Source organism: Penicillium griseofulvum (assembly GCF_001561935.1).
Source record: "Penicillium griseofulvum strain PG3 chromosome Unknown contig_79, whole genome shotgun sequence".
In the NCBI taxonomy this organism is placed as follows: domain Eukaryota; kingdom Fungi; phylum Ascomycota; class Eurotiomycetes; order Eurotiales; family Aspergillaceae; genus Penicillium; species Penicillium griseofulvum.
Window position 1 is genome coordinate 2142759 of NW_024467420.1, and position 24365 is coordinate 2167123.

The window sequence follows — 24365 nt, forward strand, 5'->3', positions numbered from 1 at the left end:
TTATCTGGCACTGTCTATATTTTCTCTATGTGGAAAATAACTAGCGGGGAGAATGCTGGATTTGTCTCCAGTTTTACGAACATGCTTTCTTGTCATTGCATTGGGATTGATATCATCGCATGTTTTTTTTTGTGTTTGGCGTATGGAGTGGGTTTGTGAGGAAATATTAGTGGACTCAATACGAGAAATATGAATAAATACTCGATCCTTGACTTAATCAAGACCTGAATGATAATCCTATGCTTAGCTCTGTAACAATATCAGGTTACACTTGGACCAGTATTATACGCCATTTTTTGTCATCTATAAAACTGACCATCCCTGATATCTAAAGGGACCACCGAAAAGACCACTGAAAAGACACAAGGCGGCATAAGCCAACTAGTCTATTAACTTCGTATTTGTAGCCATACAAATGAGGCTCAATAGTTATACTTTATTACTGAATTCGGATCGGAGCCTTTGATATAAAACCTTATGCTTCTTCCTTAATCCTTCTCCTTCACTTCTCCATCATCTGTCATCAACACACTTTCACCATGTCGTCTTCATCAGCTTGCACATCTTCCTTTGGACAAGTATGTGCCCATTCAGTGGGCTTCTACTCAACATCATCCACCTCCTCTCCGTTTAATGGCTCCGTTGTTGATGAAATGGGATTCCTCAAGTCGGCACTCCGCGCTGGTGGCCCTTATCTTTGCTCACTACCGGCTCATACGGTTGACCCTGTTCTTCATTATGGCGCTGCCACTACGCATCAGATCGAAGGATACGCAGCACAAGTCCTGTGTGATCTTCAGCTGCAGTATCAGGGCATTCGGCTTGTGGGAAGACACTCCAAGGTCGACCCTGAACCTCAACAAGTCACAACCGTGCTTGTCAGAATACCAAACCAACCGCAGCCAGAATTGTGGCTGCGAGCTGCAAAGGATGTCCACCAACTGCTACAACGCCACCATTATGATAGAATCTCGGTTGAGCTTATTGAAACGGATATGTTCAATGGAATCTATTGTTTGCCTGTTGAGTCGAGCCACTCTATCGTCCCTAAGTGGGAGAATATTGTGCATCAGATCATGACCCGTTATCCCAACAAAGATGAGTGGGTTGGCTTGGACTGTTTCCGGCATGGAACAAGCACCAATTGGAGTTCCAATCCAGTGACAGTAATCATCCGTGTCTCTAAAACGAGCGAAAAATCATTCGATGCCGATGCACGAGATGTTCACGATATTCTTGCAGAATTTGGCGAAGCAGGGGTTGATGTTTTGTTCATGAAGGATGCGACCCAACCCTATGTTCGCGCCGTTCCATTTGAAGCTACCACTGGATCAGTGTACCCCGGCGTGAGCATTGGGATTCATCAAAGCTCAGCAGCCTGTTCCACATTGGGTGGTTTCGTGCAACTCAGGTTCAAAGATCAGACGGATTGGAATACATATGCAGTTACCTGCTTCCACTGCGTCTACTCACCAGAGGTGCATCACGGAGATCACCGAATCGACCATCCAGCACCCCAAGATCTGAGGACCACGATTGCATCACTAAATCAGTCCATTGAAGATTTGAAGGACGATTATTTCTATACCTCGAAGGCTGAGATTGACAAGGGGAAAGATGGATGGCTATCAGATTCTGCCAGACATGGGTATGAGGCCACGCTGAAATGGATTCGACGATTGAAAAGGAACGGGACGCATGTACAAAAATGCTTAACAATGGAGCATACTACCTCGGCCATGTCTTTGCCGGAAGTGGCATGAATCGCACCCGACTCAATAAGGACCAGCGTCGAGTAGCCGTTGACTGGGCTCTGATTGAAATGTCGAGCAATAGAATCAAACACCAAATGCAAGGAGATTGCATCTCTGGTAACAATGTAAGTTGGCTTTTATCTGTATCTTTTCTCAAGCTAATCCATGATTTCATGTCAGGGATACACATCGACCGAGCGTGTATATCATCATGGTAGTCAGGATGCCCGCGCGGGAACGACACTTTACAAGTCCGGGCGTTCTACTGGTGAGACAACTTCTGTGTATCACGGCTTGGGGTCTGTCACGCTTGATAGGATCGAAAGCAAGGATGGAGCTAGATACTATCCGGTCATCACTTGGGTTTGCAAGACCTCGAATGCTGAGAGTTCCTTTCCATTCGCAGTACGTGGAGACTCTGGTGCTTGGATAACAAGAGTGGATGGCAAGGTCTTTGGCATATTGACCGGAGGCGACGAGCGGCAGGGAACGACCTTGTTCTGTCGGATAAATGACGTGTTCGACGATATCAAAGATATCACTGGCGCAGTTGACATTAGAATCGCCCCTGCGCCAGCACCCGCAACAGTTCCGTGATTTGTGTTTCGTCTGTTTTCAAGGAATGTGAATTGCTTATTTTTACATTTATATACCTAAATATCATTTACTAGAGTATGTCATGTCCAAGCTGTTTGGAAATACTCGGTATATCTCTTGCTTGAGTTAAATCCGGTGTGTGTAGGTACGTAGGTAGCCTGAGCACCTGATCTGGCACCTGATATCAGTATGCTTAAAATACCCATATTACCTGCCTAGTTAGGTAGGGCGCTTAGGGGTGTGCACTTAGTGAGCAAAAAGCGGCAAAGACTGAGCACTAGAAAGGACGGGGAAAGCTAGTGGCAGAGGAAATCAAGTACGACAACTCAGGCTTATCTATAGAACTAACGACACTGCGCTCTAAGGGATATGCATACACAGCCCATGCAAGTTTCCAAGGACAGCGTTCTGAGCAACAAGTGTCTAGTAAACACGAGAGAAGAAAAAACAGGGTATAGAGACATGAACAGCATAAGCATGAATTGACATGTCGTGCTTGCGGTGGATTATTACAATTCATGAACAGAGTTCGGTATAGCCTCCTCTTTATCTTTCTCAATCATACCCATAGGCATTGTAAAGTCGTCAGACGAGAAGGACGGCGTCCGTACACCCTCTCTGATCTGCGCCTGCGTGAGAGGGGACAGACCACGCCTCAGCGTCGAACCTTTCCGTTTCCGCTGCTGCGGGCTCGCGTCCTGCCCGGAGGCGGTACTTCCGCGACGGGGTCGGCTGGAAGTGGAAGAGCGAGACGGCGGACGGTCGTCGAGGCTGTTGTCGACGGGCGTAGTGCTGCGTGATGAGGTACGGGAATGGGACTCGGAGCGGGTGCTTCGGCGGGAAGAAGAGCCGCGCTGCTCATGGTTGATTTTCGTGATGGAGGGGTGGTGTCCGTGGCCTAGGCGGTGTTTGAATTCCGGCTCAAGTGGGCGATGCAGAGTCCCTGCGACGAGTCGGCGACGTTGCGAGGCGCGCCAGCCTAGTCCCAGCCGGCCGAGCCATCCTCCTTCTGTTTGGGCGAGGTGGTGCTCGCGCTCGCGCAGTTTGAGGCGGAGCTGGGCACGTCGCTCGTTTTCCTTTTCCCAGAAGTCTGTGCGGTAGTCGTCCCAGTTTTCACGGAATTCGGGGGAGAAAGATTTGGGCAGTAAGAGGAGACGGATGTAGTCGCCTCCTGGGCTGAGGTCTTCCTCTACCAAGCCGGATTCGCTGTCGCTGCCGTTGTAGTACTGTTGATAGTGCTGCCGACTACCACCAGCACGCTTATCGGCGGGACTCTGCTCCACGAAATGGTAGTTTCCATTAGGGGAGGGTAAGAATGGTACGGAGAACGGGAATAGGAATGAGACATAAGACAGTAGCTCCTGCCAGAAGGGACCGCGGATGATGATTATCTTGGTGTTCATCACTCGCAGGCCGCGATTGGAAACAGCGAGCCAGCGCCGAGGCCATCTGATTCCTCGTTCCCATTGCCCTGTACCCCAGACGAGCAGCGCGGTTACCACCCCGCCGAGCAAGGCGACTTTCTCCGCCATCTCCACCACCCAGTAGACAGAGCCACCGACACCACGGCCATCTTCACGCGGACGAAGAAAAAGGGCATATGCAAAATGGGCAAGCCAAGCGGCTAGTAGAAGTAGGAAGAATGTGTTCTGGCGGCGACGCTCGCGTAGTGCCAGATACTGGGCTCGCAGTGAGGTTTCGAGTATTAAGAGGTTTAGGTAGATCTGAGGCGGGGAGGAGGGCAAATTTGCTAGCGGATCTGGGGTCGAGGGACGTAGTGGAGAGGAATCTGAGGGAGCTTGAGATGATCGTGAGTTCAATGGCTCTGGGGTTGGGGCGCGAGCACCCGGTGTTGGGGCACCCTTGACCACCTGATCTAAAGGTGAGGCCATGGTATAGGAGAATCTCAAGGTGAGAATATAGAAGAAAAACTCCAAAGTCAATCAAATCAAACTGGCCGATCCGGCCCAGGGCGAGTCATCGCATGTGAAGAGAGGAGAGAGGAAGGCGGCAAGTTGAAAGGAAGCGAAGTTGGATCGACAACTACCCACTTGACATCTTTTCCTCTACAATAATTCTGTGACTGTTCATTGCCATTAAGATTTCAATTACATTTCTTTTCATCTCTCTTCTATCGGATATTACCCTATTCTGTCCCGATTTGCGCATATGCCAGCCTACCGGGGTTAAGCGGAGTGACCGTTTTGTCTCCGGTTTCCCTTCTTATACGCTTATGAGCGCCACATTCAACTTTTGCTAGAAACCATTTATCTTCCTAACTTGTATGCGAACAGGCACAGCTTCACGACTTGCCTCCCCCTTTTTACTCCCTAAATCCCAGGCCAAATCTCGCTCAACCGTCTTCGCCACCCATCGGGGACACAGACACCGATTGTCTTCAATGGCGTCAGAATCGCTCAACTCGTCCCAAGAGGACATACATGGGCGTCACCAACGCGCAGGTGGACACAATACTGAGAGGATATCGGGAACTCCATATGCTGCTCAAGCTGCTGCTGGCGCGGCTGCGGCGCGTGCGTTTTTCCCGTTGGGATACCGGGAAGGCTTCAGCCAATGGGTAAGCTACAATCATGGAGCCCCCATTGCCGCATGTCTGCTAATGATTTGCTTTATATAGTGGGCTCGGTTACCTGCAGCTGCTGCCGAACACAAAGTACTCTCTTATCTGCCTTACTTGCATCACCAGCCCCCCACCCATCTCCAGACTGGAAAAACAGCAGAGCTCCCCGATGGCACTACTCCGACGAGTCTTGAGAGTACAGACCCTAATCAGCTGGGTGAAGTCACGACCAATTCCCTTGATGACCCCTATGGCCCTCGCCGGTGGCGCTCAAGCATGGTAGAATTGAGTGGGCAAGACCGCGCGCTCAATGAGTTCTCAGTGGAGAGGGTCGGCGAGGAAGCAGACCAACATTTAGTCATGCTCCACGGTTATGGTGCCGGACTTGGATTCTTTTATAAAAACTTTGAACCACTGAGTCGGCTGAAGGGATGGCAGCTCCATGCATTGGACATGCTAGGCATGGGCCGGAGTACTCGACCCGCATTCAAAATCAAGGCAAAGGAAAGAGAAGACGCCATCAGGGAGGCCGAAGCTTGGTTCGTAGATGCCCTGGAGGAATGGCGCATCAAACGCAAGATTGATCGCTTTACTTTGCTTGGACACAGTCTTGGCGGGTACATGGCGGTTGCCTATGCGCTCAAATACCCTGGCCATCTAAACAAGCTTATCTTGGCGTCTCCAGTTGGCATCCCGGAGGACCCATACGCTGTTACTGCAGATGTGGCCGAGCCTCCGGCGTCAACAATGACCAACGAGCTTACTCAAGATCAGCGAGATATTACTTCATCTACTACCATCCCGGAAACAGTACCAAATACAACCGACGGTAGCTTTATCACTGGGAGACTACCACCCCAAGGCGATTCCGCCCCACCTCCACGACGGAACCTCCCTAAATGGTTATCGTATTTGTGGGATGCCAATATCTCCCCCTTCAGTCTGGTGCGATGGGCTGGTCCTTTAGGCCCACGTCTCGTGTCCGGATGGACTTCTCGTCGATTCTCCCACCTACCAGCCGAGGAAGCTAAGGCACTCCACGACTATTCATACTCGATCTTCAGTCTTCGTGGCAGTGGTGAGTATGCGCTAGCATACATTCTTGCCCCCGGCGCTTTCGCTCGCAGTCCTCTGATCCACCGTGTCCACAGCCTCGGGAGACAATTGATCCAAGACACAAGTGCTCTCCCTCATCCCATTGCTGCCGCCACCACTTCGTCAACGCCCTTTGAGAATACGCCATCATCTACAGCAGCTCCTTCATCTGACTCTATGGCACCCCCTCGGCGCGAGAAGGGTTTTCCCGTGGTATTCATGTATGGTGACCATGACTGGATGGATGTCTCAGGTGGTCATGCTGCTGCTGCTAAATTGGACCAAGAAAAGCGCAAAGTTCTAGAAAAGGCCACTCCAGAGGAGAAGCGTACCGACGAAGGTTCCTCTAAAGTGGTCGTTGTGAAGAAGGCTGGTCATCATTTGTATCTTGATGGCTGGGAGGAGTTCAACAGTGTCGTGCTCGCCGAGATGGAAGAAGTCAATCAGAGGGAGAGAAGCCGACAGTCATGATGTGGATGACGGTGTTGGCTTCTTTCCCTTTGTCGTGAATACTGTTTTATCAATTCTAGAGCTGGAGTGTGATGTTGAACCTCGTCCCTCGTTTATTGTGGCTTTTTCTCTTTTTTTTTGCCCCTGGTGTCTGTGTGTCCCTCTCCATCTTTTCCGTGACTACAATCCTGTACGGTACATATTGACTACCTAGATAGACTTGGACAGAGCCATTAATACTCCAGTCAGAGAAACAGCTTCAAGACACTTTTTTTTATCATGTGCTCCTTGCCCCTCAAAATAAGAAAAGGAAGAAGAAAGAGACAACCTTTCATCCAGCTCGATCCCCAGCAGCCAACCCTCTCGAATTCGATCCAGAGATACTTTGCCTCCGATGTCTAGGGCTAGTAGGGTAATGTGCCATCAAGCGCGCTAGTCCCACCGATGAAGCATCACGCTCTTCACTCGACAGACCAACCCCAGGGGTAGTATACCCACTAGTACCGGGGCTAACTCTTCCAGAGAGAATTTGACTACCAGAAGATCCAGGCCGTCTCAAAGAAAAATACCCACCCCCACCTCCATTAGCAAAGCTCCCGCCACTACCATTGCTCCCGAAGTTGTGGCCCATCGCATCCCCAGAGCCAGAGAGATATGAGCTTGTGAACGGTGCTCCACTAGGGAAACCACGCGGGACAGCCCGCGACTGGGAATGCGAGTTTGAATCCAGCCGCGAATGTGGCTGCGGCATCATGAACTGGGCCGCAAGTCGTGCCGTTGACGATAATATCGATTGGCTGTACTCGCTCGAATGAACAGCTGCGTTATCAGGCGTTGACAGCGCCAGGGAGAGCCCGGTACCCGTGCGCCGGTCAGAGGTCGTTAGCGAGGAAGTCGTGAGCGAGCGATGGTGGTGTCTTGTCCCATCTTTTTGCTTTTCGGGGTACATGCCCTGTGAGGCTGTTGCTCCTGTCAGCGATTGGAAATTGCTTCGGTCATTGCGGCAGTCGGCGCTTTCGTGCTGCGTGGGGCTGTTTATGTTGCCTCCTGCGTGTACACTTGTGCATAGTGTGACGAGGTGTGAGGGGAGTTCGAGGCGATTGTTTAGAGAAAGCCAGGCTCGCTCGTCTGCGTCTGGATCGACATCGAGGGTGCTATGTGTCGAAGACGACGAGACCGAGCTTGTGGCTTTCTCGTGTGGAGTGTGCGAGCTGCGCGGTCTGGATGCCCCATACGAGCGCCATCCACCTACGCCTTCGAAGTCTCGCCTTTCATCGCCGCTTATTGGCAGGCCATAAATGGATGTTGGGGCAGATAAGTTGTGGGCCTCGATCATGCTCCGCGCATAAGAGTTCCTTTGGTGGCTTGCTGGATCATCCAGACTGGTACCAATGGCCCAAGAAGTGAGAAGATCATTTGCCTTTCTCGGATTCGCATTCTGGCTGGAGTTCCTTCTTGATCTACCAGCAGCTGGGGTTGTAGGTTCTGAGGGCGCGAATGTCAATAATGATGAGGTAGGTGAGGTTGGCACTGAGAAGAAATGCACAACCAATCCGTAGACTACCTCAACATAGACTACTACTAGTCTGACTAACAGTGCAAAAAGCGCAGCGGAGATTGTAACCCATGCTGAGAGAATGAGTGGGATAGAGACGAGGGCCAGGATAGGCAGCGCGAGCAACGTCGATAGAGAGGACCACATTGAGGAGCCATCTATATCCCTAGGAAGGGATTAAAAGACCGGAAGTCCATAATCATAAGACTTTCGGCGTTTTAAAATGCTCACAGCACGAAAAACAACGAATTGCGGAGAAAGCATGTGATTGATGCCCCAGGCATAAACGCCAATTACATCACTTCGGGAATTTCAGCCTTGTTGTATACCAAAAGCTTTGAATTTAGCCCTGTCATAATCTGACTGCCATTGATTCCTACAACATGCCAGAGGATGAACCTTTCCCTTGGGACATTGGTGTCTACGATGCCCACTGTCACCCCACCGATACATTGGCCTCAGTGGCCGACATCCCGCAGATGAAAGCAAGAACATTGACAATCATGGCCACTCGCGGGGAAGATCAGGATCTCGTACAACAAACAGCCATGTCACTATCAGCCAAAACAAGCCAACCAACAGACCGCGTAGTCCCCTGCTTCGGCTGGCACCCGTGGTTCTCGCACCAGATACTGGACGACACTACACAAACAACAGCACAAAACCCAGCCGAGCACAAGTTTGCCCACTATACAGCAGTCCTATCACCATCTCCAGCTGATGACCAGCAATTTATTGATTTCCTTCCTGTTCCCAAGCCCCTCACAGAACTAATATCTGAAACTCGGACCCGACTCCAACAGTTCCCCAATGCCCTTATCGGCGAAGTCGGCTTGGATAGGTCATTTCGACTCCCGACCCCATGGACGGCAACCGAGATCGATAGCAGAGATGATCAGCTTACTCCCGGCTCACGTGAAGGCCGGCGTCTCTCAAACTACCGCGTCAAGCCGGAACACCAGCGCACTGTGCTAAAAGCGCAGCTACGGTTAGCGGGAGAAATGAATCGTGCCGTCTCGCTGCACAGCGTGCAAGCTCATGGTGGGGTCTTCGAGGTGCTTAAGGAGCTTTGGGCAGGACACGAGCGGGTTGTGCTATCGCGGCGGAAGAGGGAGAGGCAGCAGGATGCAGAAGGCGCCGTATCTGACGACGAAGACGAAAATAAGACACCAGGCGAATCGTACCCGCCATTTCCGCCTCGCATCTGCATGCACTCTTATAGCGGTTCGGTTGAGCCCATTCGCCAGTTACTGCACCGCTCGAATCCGTCCGATGTCTATTTCTCTTTCTCAAAGCCTATCAATTTCTCCGGTTCCACCGAAAAGAAGGTTATCGATGTTATAAAGGCTCTGCCCGAGGACCGAATTCTTATTGAAAGTGATCTCCATGTTGCAGGTGCGCAGATGGACGAGTCGCTGGAAGCTGTGGGACGACAGGTTTGTCTGATACGTGGGTGGGAGTTACGACATGGTGTCCAGGTGCTTGCGGATAATTGGCGGCGCTTTGTGTTTGGCTAGGTCTTGTGTTTCATTTCTCTATTCCTGCATGGGTGAACTTCAATTCGATTTCTGATTTCTTGCAATTTTTCAAGCCGTGCAATTAGCGAAGACGCATCTGTGGCGCGATCTGGAACAATCTCATACACACACCCATGGATATTGCGGAGGTGATTAATTCGAAATACAAGAAAAGCCCCGACTGATTCTATCTGTTATCACTATTTGCAATTATATGACATGTTTATCTCTATCATTGTATGTGATCGTTTGTGACATGGTATCGTAGGCTGGGCCTGTGTGTGTCTGTGGCCTGACATGGTCTCTAAAATGTATCGTGTATCTGCGTGCCCTGGCATGGCTCGTCTCGTCGTCAAGGTAGAAAAGGTATGTAGAAAGTAGGGGATGGGAAAGATGACAGTTCTTTACAGTCATCAACCGAGGTAGCTAGTCAAAGCTAGCCATGTATCCATCCTCCATCGTGAATGAGATCTGCCATCGGGGCATCCTGCCAGTAGATCTGACGCCATTCATCTTCAAGCTCAGGCAGACCTTCACCTCCCACAGGGGGAGGAAGGTCGACATCGCCGAAGGCAAATAGCTGTCGCCAGTCTGGATAATCGCGAGCTGGCTCGATGGAATCCACTTGCATGCTGCTTGAGAAAGGGTCATTCCTTTCCAGAGGGCCAACATTAAGCCGGAGAGGGGCAATCCAATTATTAAATTGAGGAGCATGGGGTTGTGGTGAGAGGGTTGTTTGAAGAGGGGTGGTGGATTCGGGGGTAGGCACACCGAAGGAGAGTGGCCCAGGAGTTTGCATGTTGATTGATGGAACAGGAGAGGCAATGGGCATCTTGTGCGCATGATGATTGTCGCCGAACTGCTTGGGTCGTTCAGTGGTCGCCATCCGAAGATCCTCTTGCAGACGTTTGGAGTCCTCGAAGAGTCGCAGGATTGTGCCAGCATGAACCCAATACTGAGCTAACTCGCGCAGCGAGTAAGAGGCCGAATCAAAACGGCGTAAGGCATTGATGGCAAGAACAGGATTGGAGAAGCGAAGTTCAACTCGGACTTGGATCATGGCTGTGAAGAGAGTATGGACGCCAGTATACCAAAGGAACTTCAAGCGCTCATGCATCCTGAGTTCCTCAAATATTGAGGCGATAACCCCGGCTGCTGCACTGCAAATTTCTGCATCATGGGGCCCATAGTCATCGGAATAAGCCGAGGCTCTGGGATGAGGTCGATGCAGCAGAATGAGGAAGTTATTGTAGGTCAAATGGAGCATAGCGGACCAAGGGTCCATATCAGATGCACGAAGCCTAAGATTATCTGGAAGTTTCAGAGACCAGGTTGCCAATGATCCATCGGCTTCTTGTAGAACTGCCTTTCGCCGTTCTTCACTCGCCCGAAGTCCAAATCGATCGCGAATGAGATACGAGATCATCGTACAAAGTTCGGTGAAATGGATCACGTAATCTGCTTGCACAAGAGGACCGCAATTCTCAAAATCGGCGGGCGTCAAAGGAGACACGTCGGAATCATCCAGATTGCTGAATTGAAATTTGATTAGTATTTGCTGCAAGTTGGCCGTTTCATATGACTTACATTGCTTGAGGTCTGCCATATGACAGGGAAATCAACACATCAAATTGGACCAGAATGAACCAAACTCTCCGCCACATCCGCCGATCGCGAGTCACGAAGCTACTAGAGACAGGATTACGGTGCATTCCAAGTCCCGTGGCAATACGTGCAGCGGCCCCAACCCAAAAGTGAGCATCTGCAGCAACATCATCATCTGCCCTATCCGAGTGCCACGTCAAAAGAAGGGCCGCTTGAACAAGAATATCGCGATTTCGCTCGATGCGATTGTCAAACAGGTACTTTGTGCGGCGGAAAAAAATTTCTTTGAGAGCGTCTCGCTCTACTTTTGTACGAGAAACATGCGCTCCAACCAATAAAATTGCTTGAAGAAGTAGAATTGGTGGGGGGTCTGCAGGATCTCGATTTCGGTATTGAGTCATGAATAGATCTTCGTCGATGATAGGGTACCCCGGATTGACATATGTGAAATAAGCCTGGACCAATTCATCTGCAAGAGCCGGTTCTGGAAGTGTTAAGGCATCCATAAGAAGCTGATCGTGACCCGTCTTCATTTGACGCCGTGGGATTTCGTTGCTCGCAAAGTGGTATACATCGTCATCTTGTTCTCGTTGTTGTCGAATCAAGAATGACATGTTCGAAAGTTCGTGTCCGACATAGAAGGCGCGCACGCCTCTTTGGATCTCCCTTCTGCCGGATTCCTCTTCATCTATTAATTTAACGAGATGTTGCTCCATCTCCGAGTGTGCCTCGTGGGCATGCGCCATATCGGGGCCATGGCGGCCAAATGTCTCTGATCCCGTGCCTTGCTGGAATCCATGTTGCGAAAGGCCCCCAGATATTGGTGTAGCATGACCACTCTGGAATGCAGTTGGAAAACTTGGCGGTAGCGGAGTCCCCGCTGCAAGAGTAGGGTTTGAAGTGGAATCAGATGTGGGGAGAGGCCGAGATCGGATCGGAACGGGATCTAGGATTGAGCGCACTGCAAGACGCTTTTTCTTTTCGTGTATACGACAGTCGACCTTTCCAGAGGCACGACAGTTGGTGCAGGGTGTCCCGACGGTACGGGCATCGCAGCGAACCTTGCGCCGATGACAGTGGACACAAGCTGCGGAGCCTAAGAGTTTTTTTGAGTCACCGGTTAGCGATCTGATCGCGCAAAATATAACCGATAACCGAGAAAAGAGAAAATAGGCCACAAAGCAAGATGCCCAACTATCAGATAGACAGGGGCCATTGTATAGGCGCTTACCTTGTTTGCGCTTGCTCACCCCATCTGGGAGCGGCGAGGGGGCGTTATCGTTGACGGAGGACATGGCAGGAGTACCATTGACATCATTTAAATCGGCCACGATTCTGCATTATTCGAGTCACCAACACCAGTCACTTCAAGGCATCAGGGGCGAACTCCGAAACGATTGCCGAGGATGCGGCAAACAATAAAGAAACAAAAAAAGTCGGGAAGTTGAGGGAGCGGGATCGGGCTGGGTGGAGTTCTCACGTGGATGCGGAGAAGGGCGATTATGTAAAAAATAGCTAAAATTGTATCACAAGGTCATATATTCCTCGTTGCATAGGATCTATCGTCTTGTTTAATGCAAGGATGTCTTGATCTTCTACGTCAGCGACTTTTTAATTTATCAGGTTAACCAGGGTCTAGTATCCCGTATCATGTTGCTGTTACGCTTATAAGCAAGAAACTATCGTTGAAGTGACTATGTCTTCATATAAAGTGTCAGCTAGGTCTCTAACATGCTCAACACCCATAGCCAACAATATAAGGAGACATTTCCTTCTTTAATGATGCAAAGTTATGCCAGCAGGGGGAGGGGGGCGTAAGCCCTATATAGGAAAATAGATGAGGTCTAGAGCAAAGAAAGACATAGGCCGCACGTTGCCTAAGAAGACCGGGACTAGATGTCCGGGAATATTCTATACTATGCTAGGCCTTACTGAGGTGAGCTACCTCTAAACGATATTAAAATCTAATAAAAAAGTCCTGAAATTTTGCTATATACTAGTCAAATTACATGCTAGTGTTATTATAGTAACGAGTAAGACAGAATATCATCCTTAACAATGATTTATCAAATACTCAGCCTACTCCTAGTCGTTAAGAGCGTTCAATCTCTACGTTTTTTTACTTGCATTGATGCATTTCCACGCCCATTGTTGGCATTTATTTCTTGATCCAGATGTGTTTGCTGCATATCATACTAGATAAGACCATGCATCCTCTTGTGTGGGATCATCCTTGTGGGTTTAATGACACATAATAGGTCCTTCGCCTTCGAGCAGATAGGGGAGGCGCTAAGGTTAAAGGACTTTACTAGCACCCTTCTAGTTGCAATGCAAGAGCTAAGAGGCCATTGCAAGCATATCTCTGTTTGAAATTCGCCAGCTGTCATTGGAGGGCTTCCCAACTGTTGCATTCTCGCGCAATATCCTGAGCTGCTTCCAAAATTATTGAAGGATTCCTGAAATCATGGAAGAAGAATTTTATTCCATATGGATGTTACGCGATCATCACTCCGCCATAAGATGAAAGATGATCTCTTATAACTAATGTTACATATACACCTGAACTACATAGAGTGGGTCCTGTCATCTATTGGTGCGCCACCTGTGCCCTAATTCGGAAGATCTGCAAGACTCGTATATTTGCTTCACTTCCTTGTATTTTCATGATCTCTGCTATTGAACGTCCGGATAAAGCCTTAGGTCTTTAGCAGGACTAATACCGAGTAGGAATTTCACATCTAATGGTATTAATAATTATGTACGGAGTCTACGGGTGTTCATAGAGTAGCAATAGATGGACTTCCTTTGTACGCACGGACTTTATGCCAACTCAGCTCTTGGCTAGGATTTGATTTGGGATTCGATCTCTTTGTTCATTAATTCAGAAATAATTCAATTTGTAAGTGGTAGCATCATCCCCCGTAAACCATACATATCCGCTCTTCACTCTGATTGTAAGAAGGCATTTATTCGACTCTGATAAGCCTCCCTCCACTCAAGACTTTGCTTGGTATGCGGTCCAAAAAGGCTCAGACCTAAAAAAAAAAACGTGTCTAGACAGTCTACTTTGTACTGAACAGTTCTGAGCCATTTGAGATGGGTTCAAGCTACTATGCTCGGAAATGGGCACTCAAAACCAAAGGCCCTAACTATCTAGTTACCGAAGCCTCTCACTCTTTGCCAATTACCCCTTGACAACACAGGGATCTACATTAGGAGTACATAAATACGAGAAGGAGTACGACTACTCCGTATATATAGTCATGTAGTTTCTAAGTGCAGATTTCTGGCTCTCCTGGACTGCTTTATCAAACTAGCAAGCATCCCCTTGCATCTATGCTAGTCTCAATCATTCTCTTTGGGTAGGTATAGTCGATGGTCAACATATTGTCCCCATCAAATCTAATATTCTTCCATGAACTGCTTCTACATGCAAGTATGTACAGCATGACTAGTTTTGAACAGCCTTGTTAAGTCTGACTTGTCCCTCCAAACCTGCCTTCATAATCATACCAAAAATTTCAAGATCCTTCCTAGCATCCTCCGAAGTAGTTTTAGCCGGCTTACCCTCAACAACAAATGCATAGAGCTCCTTCATCTCCAATGTATAAGCATCCTCATAGGTCTTCCGAACCATAGATTCGCGGAATGAGCCATCTTCCAACTTCTCACGAATATGCATAGTGGTAGGCAAGCCCTTAACATAAGGCGAATCAAAGCAGATCTTGACAGTCTTATTCCCACCAAAGACCTCAATCGACGCATCGAAACGGGGGACATAATCAATCCCAGACTCATAAGACACAGCAAAAGTAGGATATTGGAAGAGTGCACTGAAAAAGAGTCAACACATAAACATCACCAGACACCACAATAGAAACCGCAACGTACCTCCAGAACGGCGGGCCCCTCGCAGAGCACAAAGAAGCACCAAGCACAGCCGTCGGCATACCAAGAGCCTCTCTCATAGCACTAAGATCATGCGACCCAAGACTTCCCAAATTCCTCCACTGAGCAGCCGTATCAGCGGTAACGGGAATTCCCAATTCCCTCGTCAGAGCCTGTTCAAGGAACTCATCCGTCCTACTCGACAATTCCTTCGAATCCTCCGCTCTATAATCCGAGAAAACCTTAGGAAACGTGCCGGACTGACCAACAAAGTCAGAGTTCGGGCCGACGATATCTCGCACCCGCGCATAGCACACTTGATCAAGACTTCCTATTTCCTTGACCGCGTCGATGAACCCGCTCGCATACCGCCGCATATATCCCACCATCACCTTTCCGGCCGATTGCTTCTCGAGCTCAATGAGTTGGTCCGCGTCTTGCAGTGAGAGAGCCATGGGTTTCTCGATGAAGACGACTTTGTCGTGTTTCAGGCCTAGTAGAGCGTGCGGAACGTGGAAGGCGTCGCTGTTGGCTATCATCACGATGTCCACGTCCGGGGATGCGCAGAGTTCCTCGGCCTTGCGGGTTGTCTTTGGAGGACCTCCAATGACCTTTTTGGAACAGTGCTCGAGGGCATTGTCGGAGATGTCACAGAGGTAGGTGACTTGGAAATAATCTGAGAGGAACCCGAAAGTTGGGATATGGGCAACTTGGGTGATTTCGCCACATCTGGATCAAATATTAGTGTCATTGTACAGGGCTCTTTGGAAATGGCTTCTTACCCGATTATTCCCACGCGAAGGATCCTGTTGCTGGTCATCTTGAATGCGTGAGGTGATCTCAGATTCCCCAATGACGTAATAATTGGAGATTCTTGAGGTTCCAGGATCGAACGCTTGTTGCAATAAAATCTCACGATGCGAGACTTATGTATTTTGTGCAGGGATTAAATTTACTAGGTCGTTAAAAGGGTTGAGCGTTGAATGTGCTGGGTAAATTGAATTGAAGGAGCGCTCGAATGCCCCGCGAGGTGGAGGTATGGAGCCCCGCTGAACTGGCAGATGCTTTGTTTTGCACAGTTGAATACGAATATAATATTAGTTTACTGAACAAGACACGGGGAGAATATTGCATTTACTCCATTGAAATGTACAGATTGCAGACCCAGTCTTAGTCCTGCACCTCACACTGTCGTAGATACACATGTCCATATTCCTATAATTCGCCGCAAAACTCCAAAATCAAAAGCCCAATAATCCTAATCTGCCAAAATCAAATGAAAAAGTCATGCCGTTGAACCCCTCTAGATACTCCCGCGAACACATCGACTAGTCGAGAATCGCAGATGAACACCAAAGAAGCAGAGGATGTCTTTACATACGCTTTGATTAGATCTGCCATGTCAGTGGTATCAAATGCGTCCTGTACCGAAATCGGGTATCCCTTCACCAACTCCTTCATTCGTACCTTAGTATGACTCGCCGCCCGCACCGTTGTGAGGCTGACCGACCATGGAGGGATAGCCGTAGGTGGAGGCGTCTTGTTCGGATGTGTCAAGGTTGGGATTCATCATGGGGTTTGCGCCTTCGGCATCGGGGAATCCTGTGGGACGAGCTGGACCAGGTCCACCGGGGGCACCGACGGGTCCCCCGGCTCCATAACCAGCGCTTGGGGGCCTCTGATTATCACCACGGGCCGATTGGGTCTAGGATCAAGTCAGTATTTCGGAGCTAACAACTGCTCAAGGCTTGGTCTGGGCATCCTAGTAAAGGTTTCTGGGGCTCGGGGGACTTTACCTCGCGGTACTTGGATAGGTAGATCTTAAGGGCTTCGGCGTAGTTCTCAAACCCAAGCGATGTCATAGCGAATAGGATATCTTCACCGTTGACTGTCTTGCGCTTCTCCTGCTGGCATTTCTCCGAGGCTGCGAATATGTCCGATTAGTATATCTCTTGATTTGGAGCAAGAACCATACTCACCTTCACTTGTGATGAATGAGATGAACTCGCTCACACATTCCTGCATGCATTCCTTGGCTTCTTTCGCGATCTTTGCATTTTCAGGCAGGGCCAACTTCATAATACGAGCCACTAAATAAGATCATAATGTTAACATATGGAGACATGGAGTGTTTTTGCGTAATATCAAAAATGAGGGGTAACGAGAAGGGAGATATGAGCTTTGCGACCGATAAATCTGGAAAAGACATCCTGCTTATATGAACTTCAGATGAAAAGAACCGGGAAGCTTGTACAAGATCAAAAAATGCGGGGGAAACCAGCATCAGCGCAAAGGCAAGGTACGCGCAAATCGGAACAAAAAGACCAAATGCAAGGAGATGCGACTTACCATTTGCAATCGGAAGCCACCTATCCTGCTCCTTCACCTCAAACTCGCCCTGATGTCCCTGCACGTCGTGACGGTCCTTGTCCATATGCTCTTCTTCTCCCGATTGCGCTTCGGGATCAAGTTCAGGATCCTTTGGAGGAGAGTTCGACATGGTTATGAGTGGTTTGGAATACGCGGTGGATCCTCGGCTTGGGCGTCAATGCTTGTGTTTCGCGTGTTCTGCTGTCAGACCACGTCAGATCACAATGCGCGATCGTCTTTCAGGCGCAGAACTGCGCCACTAGTAGACAGGGTTGTATTGGCTGGGTACGAACCACTCAGTAGCTTGATGGCGCCTAAGGAAGTTGGTGATAATGCAAGCTGTTACATGCGACGCGCACCAATTAGCCTCTCGGAAATTGTATGGGGGTACCTTTAATAACAAGGATTTGACTTCAGTATGGAATGCGATCACGTACCTGTACACCAAATATGCCAAAAGGTCAAGGCTGAAGACTGAAGCTGAGAACGCGCAGTGACCGCAGTAACCGCTCGGGAAAGGTGGGTCTGGGGAGAGCCCAACCTTCCCAAGTGTTTTAGATATTCTGATTCGTCTTGACTTAAAAATAAAATTAAGGTATTTTGGGGATCGAAGGTCAATTGCCGAGATCAATTGTCACTTTGATCTATAATTGCTGATTTTTTGAGACTTTTTGGATGACCAGCTTGCTTTGGAGTATGTAATTCAGAGCATTCAACATATACTCTTTATTTTCTTACTTCTTACTACTTATTTAGTAGGCCCTTTCGTAAGATATTTTGATCAAATCTGCATATATTCAAAGACATCTACCTATCAGTGTAATGACGTACTAGTTAGTGCAACTGTAACTACTATCATCTATAGAAGCTGGGATCAAGACATATTCAGTGCTGGATATCCTCATTTCCTCTTTTAGTATTGTATTTTACATAGCGCATCCATCTTCAAACATTAGGTTCTAGTGTCTCAATGTTGGTTATTGCTGCCAAGTCAGGCATCATGGCTTGCATCCTCAAATACCTATAGGTACCTACATATGCATAGGCATGTCTAGTTTTGTACAGGTCTTAAACAGGTCCAGATGAAGGGCCCAAGTTAGGCATCGATTATAGCTTTTATTCAAATTAGCTTAGGCTGATATATGCAAACTCAAGACTCTGCCATCTCATAACATTACTGAGGTCCGAGACCCCCAGCTGAAACATCCAAGATTCAGAACTTATGGGTATATTTTTTTTTACTATGGTAAAGGGCTCATCTTGCAAGCTTGACACCAAAGCACAAATCAACGCTGCATTATGTCTAGTCTTTTGCCGTTCCCAGTAACGCCGGTGCGCTTGCACTCAGATAGCACCACCCGGGAACACGTAAATTGAAAGTATACGGAGAAAATGAATGCAACTAGGGTTGCACAACCTGGATGTTGTTCTTCTTCTGTAAAGGGGAAATTAAGGTCAGCACTGCCTGGATCAAGTTTCCAGTATATAGTTTCAGGCTGGGAAACAGTCATGAAACAGGAGATGCGCTTACCTTCCAGGTATCCAGCTCATTTTGCTTTGACTTATACTGCTTGAGCATGTCCTCCAATACTTGCTTCAGCCCATCCGAGTTGGTCTTGAGTGTAGGAAGAACATCTTTCACAGTGCGCTCAACCAAAACGCCATTCACCATGCGGAAACATTTGCGGTCTGCATCGAGAGGATCGAGAGTTTCAATCACAAGCCTAAAAAAAGTAGATGTTAGTATTATTCTTTCATATTCGTGAAAAGCATTGCTGGTTGTGGTCGTGCCGTAGCCCCGATTTTCAACCCCAACAAGATCTCATTATACCGGGGCAGCGCATAACGCTGGTAACAACTCACTTGTGTTCTTCTGCCTCCTGCTCAATATCACCAATCTTTTGTGCTAATTGCTGGAGGGTGTTCTTGAAGTTGGTGTATTGGTACTGAAGCTCTGGATTGAGGGGTTCACATCAGCTTTCATGAATTCTTAGGGCTTGCGGGGACAATCGGATAAACACACCCTGCTGCTTCTTGGGGTCAATCTGTTTCTGGCTAGACATGATGGCTGTTTGACACGGTGTGGTCGGCACGAGGAAGCTCGAGAAATTGAGATGACGATGCGGGGCGATTGCTTTTTGGTGTTGGCGGAGGCCACTACTATATAATTTTGAAGGAACTTTACACCCTATACATAGGTAAATTTAGCTCTGGATCTTACTTATATCTGCACGAATCTTCAAATATTTTTCTAAATTATTGAAATAATTATTGCTTCAACTCTGTACTACCAATTTACATGCGTCTCCAGAACTAGATTATAAAACACGTGACTTATATCTCAGTTTGCAATGTTTGATTGTGATAGCGAGAAGGCAATCAGCTTGGTTCCACCATTCTATTCTACAAAGTGAAGAGGAGACTACTTCAGGCTGATAAGGCTCCTCAAGTCTCTTGAGAAGTAAGAGCTGATTCCTGCTGATGTTGTCTTTTTTTCGGAATATTACCAACATAGGTAGAAACTGGACTACCAGAGCGGTGGCTCTCTTCTGGCAATAAAAGGCGGTAAAGTCGCACTAGCCAGTAGATAGGAAAGAGGTTCGATTTCGGGGACTCACTTCTCGATAAACTCGACCTCACGCAGACCAGACCGGGTCGTACTTTGCGAGTAACCCAAGTCTTGACACCGGCTTACAAGCCCGGCCGAACGACATGTCTCGCAACGATATGGGCCCTCCGGCCAAAAAGCACAAGGGCTTTGCACACCTCCCTCCAGCCCTACGTGATGCAAAACGGAGGGACATTGATAACTGGGAGACCAACCGAATGCTCACCTCTGGTGTAGCACAACGACGAGATCATGAGGGCGACTTCATGCCCGATGATGAAGAGGCGACTCGAGTGCATTTGCTCGTCCACGACCTCCGCCCACCTTTCCTCGATGGCCGCACAATCTTTACGAAGCAACTAGAGCCAATCTCCGCTATTAGGGATCCGCAGAGCGACATGGCGGTATTCAGTCGAAAAGGAAGCAGGGTCGTTAATGAGCGCCGACAGCAGCGTGAACGACAAAAGCAAGCACAGGAGGCGACAAATTTGGCCGGCACAACCCTAGGGAATGTCATGGGCGTTAAAGACGACGATGGAGACAGCGCAGTCGCTATGCCTGTCGAGGAAACGTACAGAGGAAACAAATTTGCCAAACATCTGAAGAAAGACGGTGGCGGCGCCAGCGCTTTCAGCAGTAGTAAGACCATGCGCGAGCAGAGAGAGTATTTGCCCGCCTTTGCGGTGCGCGAAGATTTGATGAGAGTTATCCGGGATAACCAAGTCGTGGTGGTTGTCGGAGAGACTGGATCTGGAAAGACCACCCAATTAACTCAATTCTTACACGAAGAGGGCTACTCTAAGTTCGGTATGATCGGATGCACGCAGCCCCGTCGTGTTGCTGCTATGAGTGTTGCGAAGCGTGTCAGTGAGGAGATGGATGTTGATCTCGGTGGACTTGTCGGATATGCTATCCGTTTTGAAGATTGCACATGTAACGAGACGGTGATCAAATGTGAGCTTCCCCCTTTCCGCTTTGGTGCGATTATATAGCTAATCTATATACTAGACATGACGGATGGTGTATTACTGCGAGAATGTCTCACCCAACCAGATCTTGACAAATATTCGTGCATCATTATGGACGAGGCACACGAAAGATCTCTAAACACTGATGTCTTAATGGGTCTTCTCAAGAAAGTCCTTGCCCGGCGCAGGGATTTGAAATTGATCGTGACCTCGGCAACGATGAACTCTGATCGATTTGCGCGCTTCTTTGGCGGTGCCGCAGAATTTATCATTCCTGGCAGAACGTTCCCTGTTGATCTTCACTACTCGCGCACACCTTGTGAGGATTACGTTGATAGTGCTGTCAAGCAGATCTTGGCCATTCATGTATCCCAGGGAGCTGGGGATATTCTTGTCTTTATGACTGGACAAGAAGATATCGAGGCAACCTGTGAGCTGGTCGAAGAACGGCTGAAGCAGCTGAACGATCCGCCGAAACTCAGCGCCTTACCCATCTACAGTACATTGCCAGCCGAGCAACAGGCAAAGATCTTCGAGAAGGCCGCTCCAGGTGTGCGCAAAGTAATCGTGGCTACCAACATTGCTGAGACAAGTTTGACGGTCGACGGTATCATGTTCGTTGTGGATGCAGGTTACTCAAAGCTGAAGGTGTTCAACCCGCGCATGGGTATGGATTCCCTCCAGGTAACCCCGATTTCCCAAGCCAACGCGAACCAGCGATCTGGACGTGCTGGACGCACTGGGCCGGGTAAGGCCTATCGTCTATACACGGAGGCAGCATACAAGAACGAGCTCTACATTCAAACGATTCCCGAGATCCAGCGAACCAGTCTTTCCAATACCATTCTTTTACTGAAATCCCTTAACGTGAAGGACCTTTTGGACTTTGACTTCATGGATCCTCCCCCACAAGAGACAATAACCACGTCTCTTTTCGAGCTCTGGTCTCTGGGTGCTCTGGACAATCTGGGAGATCTTACATCTCTAGGACGTCGCATGACACCATTCCCCATGGATCCCGCTCTCGCCAAGCTCATAATCATGGCCTCCGACGAATATGAGTGCAGTGAGGAGATGACAACCATCGTTTCAATGCTTTCGGTTGCAAATGTCTTTTATCGTCCCAAAGAGCGACAGGAGGAAGCCGATTCAGCTCGCGAGAAATTCATTGTTCCAGAATCCGACCACTTGACCCTTCTCCATGTCTATACTCAATGGAAAACCAACGGCTACTCCGATGCCTGGTGCGCCAAGCACTTCCTGAATGCTAGAGTGCTCCGACGTGCCAAGGAAGTCCGAGATCAACTTCTCGACATCATGGAGAAATTGAAAATGCCTATCATCAGTTGTGGCACAGACTGGGACACCATCCGCAAGTGCATTTGCTCGGGTTACTACCACCAAGCCGCACGACAAAAGGGCATGGGCGAGTACATCAATCTCCGCACCAGCGTGACCATGGTGCTCCATCCCACAAGTGCCCTTCAGGGCATCGGCCATATGCCCGAGTTCGTCGTCTACCACGAGCTGATGCTGACGGCCAAGGAATACATGACCACAGTGACCGCCGTTGACCCTCACGTAAGTTACCACGCCCCCATTTCCGTCTATCCGTCGCCTAGCACTCAACTAACTCATTCCTTTTAGTGGCTTGCCGAACTTGGTGGTGTTTATTACTCCGTCAAAGAGAAAGGCTACTCGCAGCGCGACCGCCGCGTGACCGAAATCGAGTTCAATAAGCGCATGGAAATCGAAGAGCAAATGGCAGCTGACCGTGAACGTGCTGCCGCTGAGAAACGGCGCGAGGAGGAACGCAACAACCCCGTCCGCCGCAAAACAGAAATCGAGGTTGGCGGAAAGTCTGCCGTGCGTAAACCTCTCATCAAACCAGGGCGTAGGGTCGGCGGTTTGACTGCTTCATCTTCATCCTCCTCGCGTCCTGGAGCTAGTGGCGATGGAGCCCGCGGCGGTGGTGCTGGAGGCAGTGTGGTTAAGAGGCCTACAGTGCCTCGGAGACCAGGACGAGCATTCTAGTCTTGTGTGAAATAACTGCACCGGGGACTTGAGGGCCCTGTTTGTACAATACCATCTTGTCTTTTAAATCCACATAGATGGATCTCGCTCAATCGATACCCGCAATCGCCTTCCCATCCATCTCATCTCTTGAGTATCATCTGCTCTACACCGGGGCTATCCCCGAACTAAGGTGATATGAATACCATATGCTTGTCCAACAAGTGAATCTTGTTCAAGTAGATAGGTTATGAACAACGTTTTTCACCTTCGATCAAATACGAAGCGTAGAGGACTAGAACAAAGATTGGCTAAAAATAATCCAACACGGAAGGATATCTAAGAGACAGCATTCCCCAACACATCTGGAGATCGAACCAAACCCAGACAGAAGACAGAATGAGCGAGCATGTTATTGAAGGCTTCACAGGCCGAGCACAGCTCAGTTGATAAAGTTGACGCAGAAAAAGTGTAGAATCAAGCTTCCGAAGATGTAATCGGCAAAGGCCCTATACGAGAATCAGCATGTATTCACCTTAAAAATCGTGTAGCATAAGAGAACAAAAAACTCACCTCTCATGCGAAGTACCCGTCCCCTGCTCTTCACTCTCATCTGCAAAGCGCGCATTCTTACCCTTAGAGCTCGGCTTCGATACAGACTTAGTACCGCTGTCACTAGTTTGCATGCGCAGACTCGCCGTGAGAACAAATTGACCAACAGCAGCACTGAAACCACTAAGGAAGGCATTGAATGGCTAATGGGCGGGATATTGTTAGCTATGTATGTATTTCCAAGGGCAAGTCATGCACGTCGTCTAGACCAGTGTTCAAAGAGGGAAAACGCAAAGAACTGCTTCTTGCAACAGCATTTGCTAGGAGCTTCGACTTACGTAGTTTCCTGCTAGAACACAGTATACGAACTGCAATCCGCCAACAACAACCAAAAACGCCATGAATGCATCTAGGAGGAGTGTCCGCTGCGGCGTTGTGGATGCATACTGCTGCCAGACGTGGCCGGCGATTTCAGCGGCTGAGGCATTGGTCTTGAGGGTATTTGGGCCTGAGGAGAGTTTCGGCGTTGTGGACGCGGGCATGGGCGCAGAGGGTGCCGTGGAGGATGCCGCGGAGGTAGTTGAGGCCGCGTGGCGCTTGGGAGCCATGATTTTGATATTTGGGGGACCGGTGATGTTTGGGTGTGTGATATTGATAGTGGATGGATTTCACAGAGTGCAGATGGGAATTTCACTGGAAAATTGGTGCAATGATGGTAGATTGGAGGACAATGGCGGAGTGGAGTGGTGGTTGATGCCAGCTTGGAGCTTGTTATCAATGTGGTCACGTGGTGGAATAGATACCGATTTGGA

At 48.9% G+C, this 24365-nt stretch overlaps 12 protein-coding genes across 12 annotated transcripts; 5 read left to right on the forward strand and 7 right to left on the reverse strand.

Moving 5' to 3' along the window:
- Positions 1–539: 539 nt before the first annotated feature.
- Positions 540–1763, forward strand: PGRI_006990 (uncharacterized protein; the record flags this gene model as incomplete). The annotated part of the gene is made up of 1 exon (XM_040788412.1): positions 540–1763. One exon carries the CDS (start codon positions 540–542, stop codon positions 1761–1763), a length of 1224 nt encoding a protein of 407 aa, XP_040652184.1.
- An 86-nt stretch (positions 1764–1849) lies between these two features.
- Positions 1850–2351, forward strand: PGRI_007000 (uncharacterized protein; the record flags this gene model as incomplete). Its single annotated transcript, XM_040788413.1, has 2 exons — positions 1850–1879; positions 1935–2351. The coding sequence occupies 2 exons, from the start codon at positions 1850–1852 to the stop codon at positions 2349–2351; spliced, it is 447 nt and encodes a 148-aa protein (XP_040652185.1).
- Positions 2352–2860: 509 nt separating this feature from the next.
- PGRI_007010 (Spo7-like protein) lies at positions 2861–4243 on the reverse strand (the record flags this gene model as incomplete). The annotated part of the gene is made up of 1 exon (XM_040788414.1): positions 2861–4243. The coding sequence occupies one exon, from the start codon at positions 4241–4243 to the stop codon at positions 2861–2863; it is 1383 nt and encodes a 460-aa protein (XP_040652186.1).
- A 509-nt stretch (positions 4244–4752) lies between these two features.
- Positions 4753–6498, forward strand: PGRI_007020 (putative alpha/beta hydrolase; the record flags this gene model as incomplete). The annotated part of the gene is made up of 2 exons (XM_040788415.1): positions 4753–4929; positions 4990–6498. 2 exons carry the CDS (start codon positions 4753–4755, stop codon positions 6496–6498), a joined length of 1686 nt encoding a protein of 561 aa, XP_040652187.1.
- Positions 6499–6808: 310 nt separating this feature from the next.
- On the reverse strand, positions 6809–8179 carry PGRI_007030 (uncharacterized protein; the record flags this gene model as incomplete). The annotated part of the gene is made up of 1 exon (XM_040788416.1): positions 6809–8179. The coding sequence occupies one exon, from the start codon at positions 8177–8179 to the stop codon at positions 6809–6811; it is 1371 nt and encodes a 456-aa protein (XP_040652188.1).
- Positions 8180–8415: 236 nt separating this feature from the next.
- On the forward strand, positions 8416–9549 carry PGRI_007040 (TatD family hydrolase; the record flags this gene model as incomplete). The annotated part of the gene is made up of 1 exon (XM_040788417.1): positions 8416–9549. One exon carries the CDS (start codon positions 8416–8418, stop codon positions 9547–9549), a length of 1134 nt encoding a protein of 377 aa, XP_040652189.1.
- A 436-nt stretch (positions 9550–9985) lies between these two features.
- On the reverse strand, positions 9986–12449 carry PGRI_007050 (Transcription factor; the record flags this gene model as incomplete). Its single annotated transcript, XM_040788418.1, has 3 exons — positions 9986–11081; positions 11137–12250; positions 12386–12449. 3 exons carry the CDS (start codon positions 12447–12449, stop codon positions 9986–9988), a joined length of 2274 nt encoding a protein of 757 aa, XP_040652190.1.
- A 2156-nt stretch (positions 12450–14605) lies between these two features.
- On the reverse strand, positions 14606–15862 carry PGRI_007060 (Gfo/Idh/MocA family protein; the record flags this gene model as incomplete). Its single annotated transcript, XM_040788419.1, has 3 exons — positions 14606–14987; positions 15046–15771; positions 15825–15862. The coding sequence occupies 3 exons, from the start codon at positions 15860–15862 to the stop codon at positions 14606–14608; spliced, it is 1146 nt and encodes a 381-aa protein (XP_040652191.1).
- A 648-nt stretch (positions 15863–16510) lies between these two features.
- PGRI_007070 (nuclear transcription factor Y subunit beta) lies at positions 16511–17542 on the reverse strand (the record flags this gene model as incomplete). The annotated part of the gene is made up of 4 exons (XM_040788420.1): positions 16511–16747; positions 16839–16966; positions 17022–17132; positions 17392–17542. 4 exons carry the CDS (start codon positions 17540–17542, stop codon positions 16511–16513), a joined length of 627 nt encoding a protein of 208 aa, XP_040652192.1.
- A 1272-nt stretch (positions 17543–18814) lies between these two features.
- On the reverse strand, positions 18815–19475 carry PGRI_007080 (putative prefoldin subunit 2; the record flags this gene model as incomplete). The annotated part of the gene is made up of 4 exons (XM_040788421.1): positions 18815–18847; positions 18944–19136; positions 19276–19366; positions 19436–19475. 4 exons carry the CDS (start codon positions 19473–19475, stop codon positions 18815–18817), a joined length of 357 nt encoding a protein of 118 aa, XP_040652193.1.
- A 649-nt stretch (positions 19476–20124) lies between these two features.
- Positions 20125–23022, forward strand: PGRI_007090 (putative mRNA splicing factor RNA helicase (Prp16); the record flags this gene model as incomplete). Its single annotated transcript, XM_040788422.1, has 3 exons — positions 20125–20974; positions 21029–22569; positions 22636–23022. The coding sequence occupies 3 exons, from the start codon at positions 20125–20127 to the stop codon at positions 23020–23022; spliced, it is 2778 nt and encodes a 925-aa protein (XP_040652194.1).
- A 421-nt stretch (positions 23023–23443) lies between these two features.
- Positions 23444–24161, reverse strand: PGRI_007100 (putative oligosaccharyl transferase subunit Dad1; the record flags this gene model as incomplete). The annotated part of the gene is made up of 3 exons (XM_040788423.1): positions 23444–23510; positions 23575–23756; positions 23892–24161. The coding sequence occupies 3 exons, from the start codon at positions 24159–24161 to the stop codon at positions 23444–23446; spliced, it is 519 nt and encodes a 172-aa protein (XP_040652195.1).
- Positions 24162–24365: the final 204 nt, after the last annotated feature.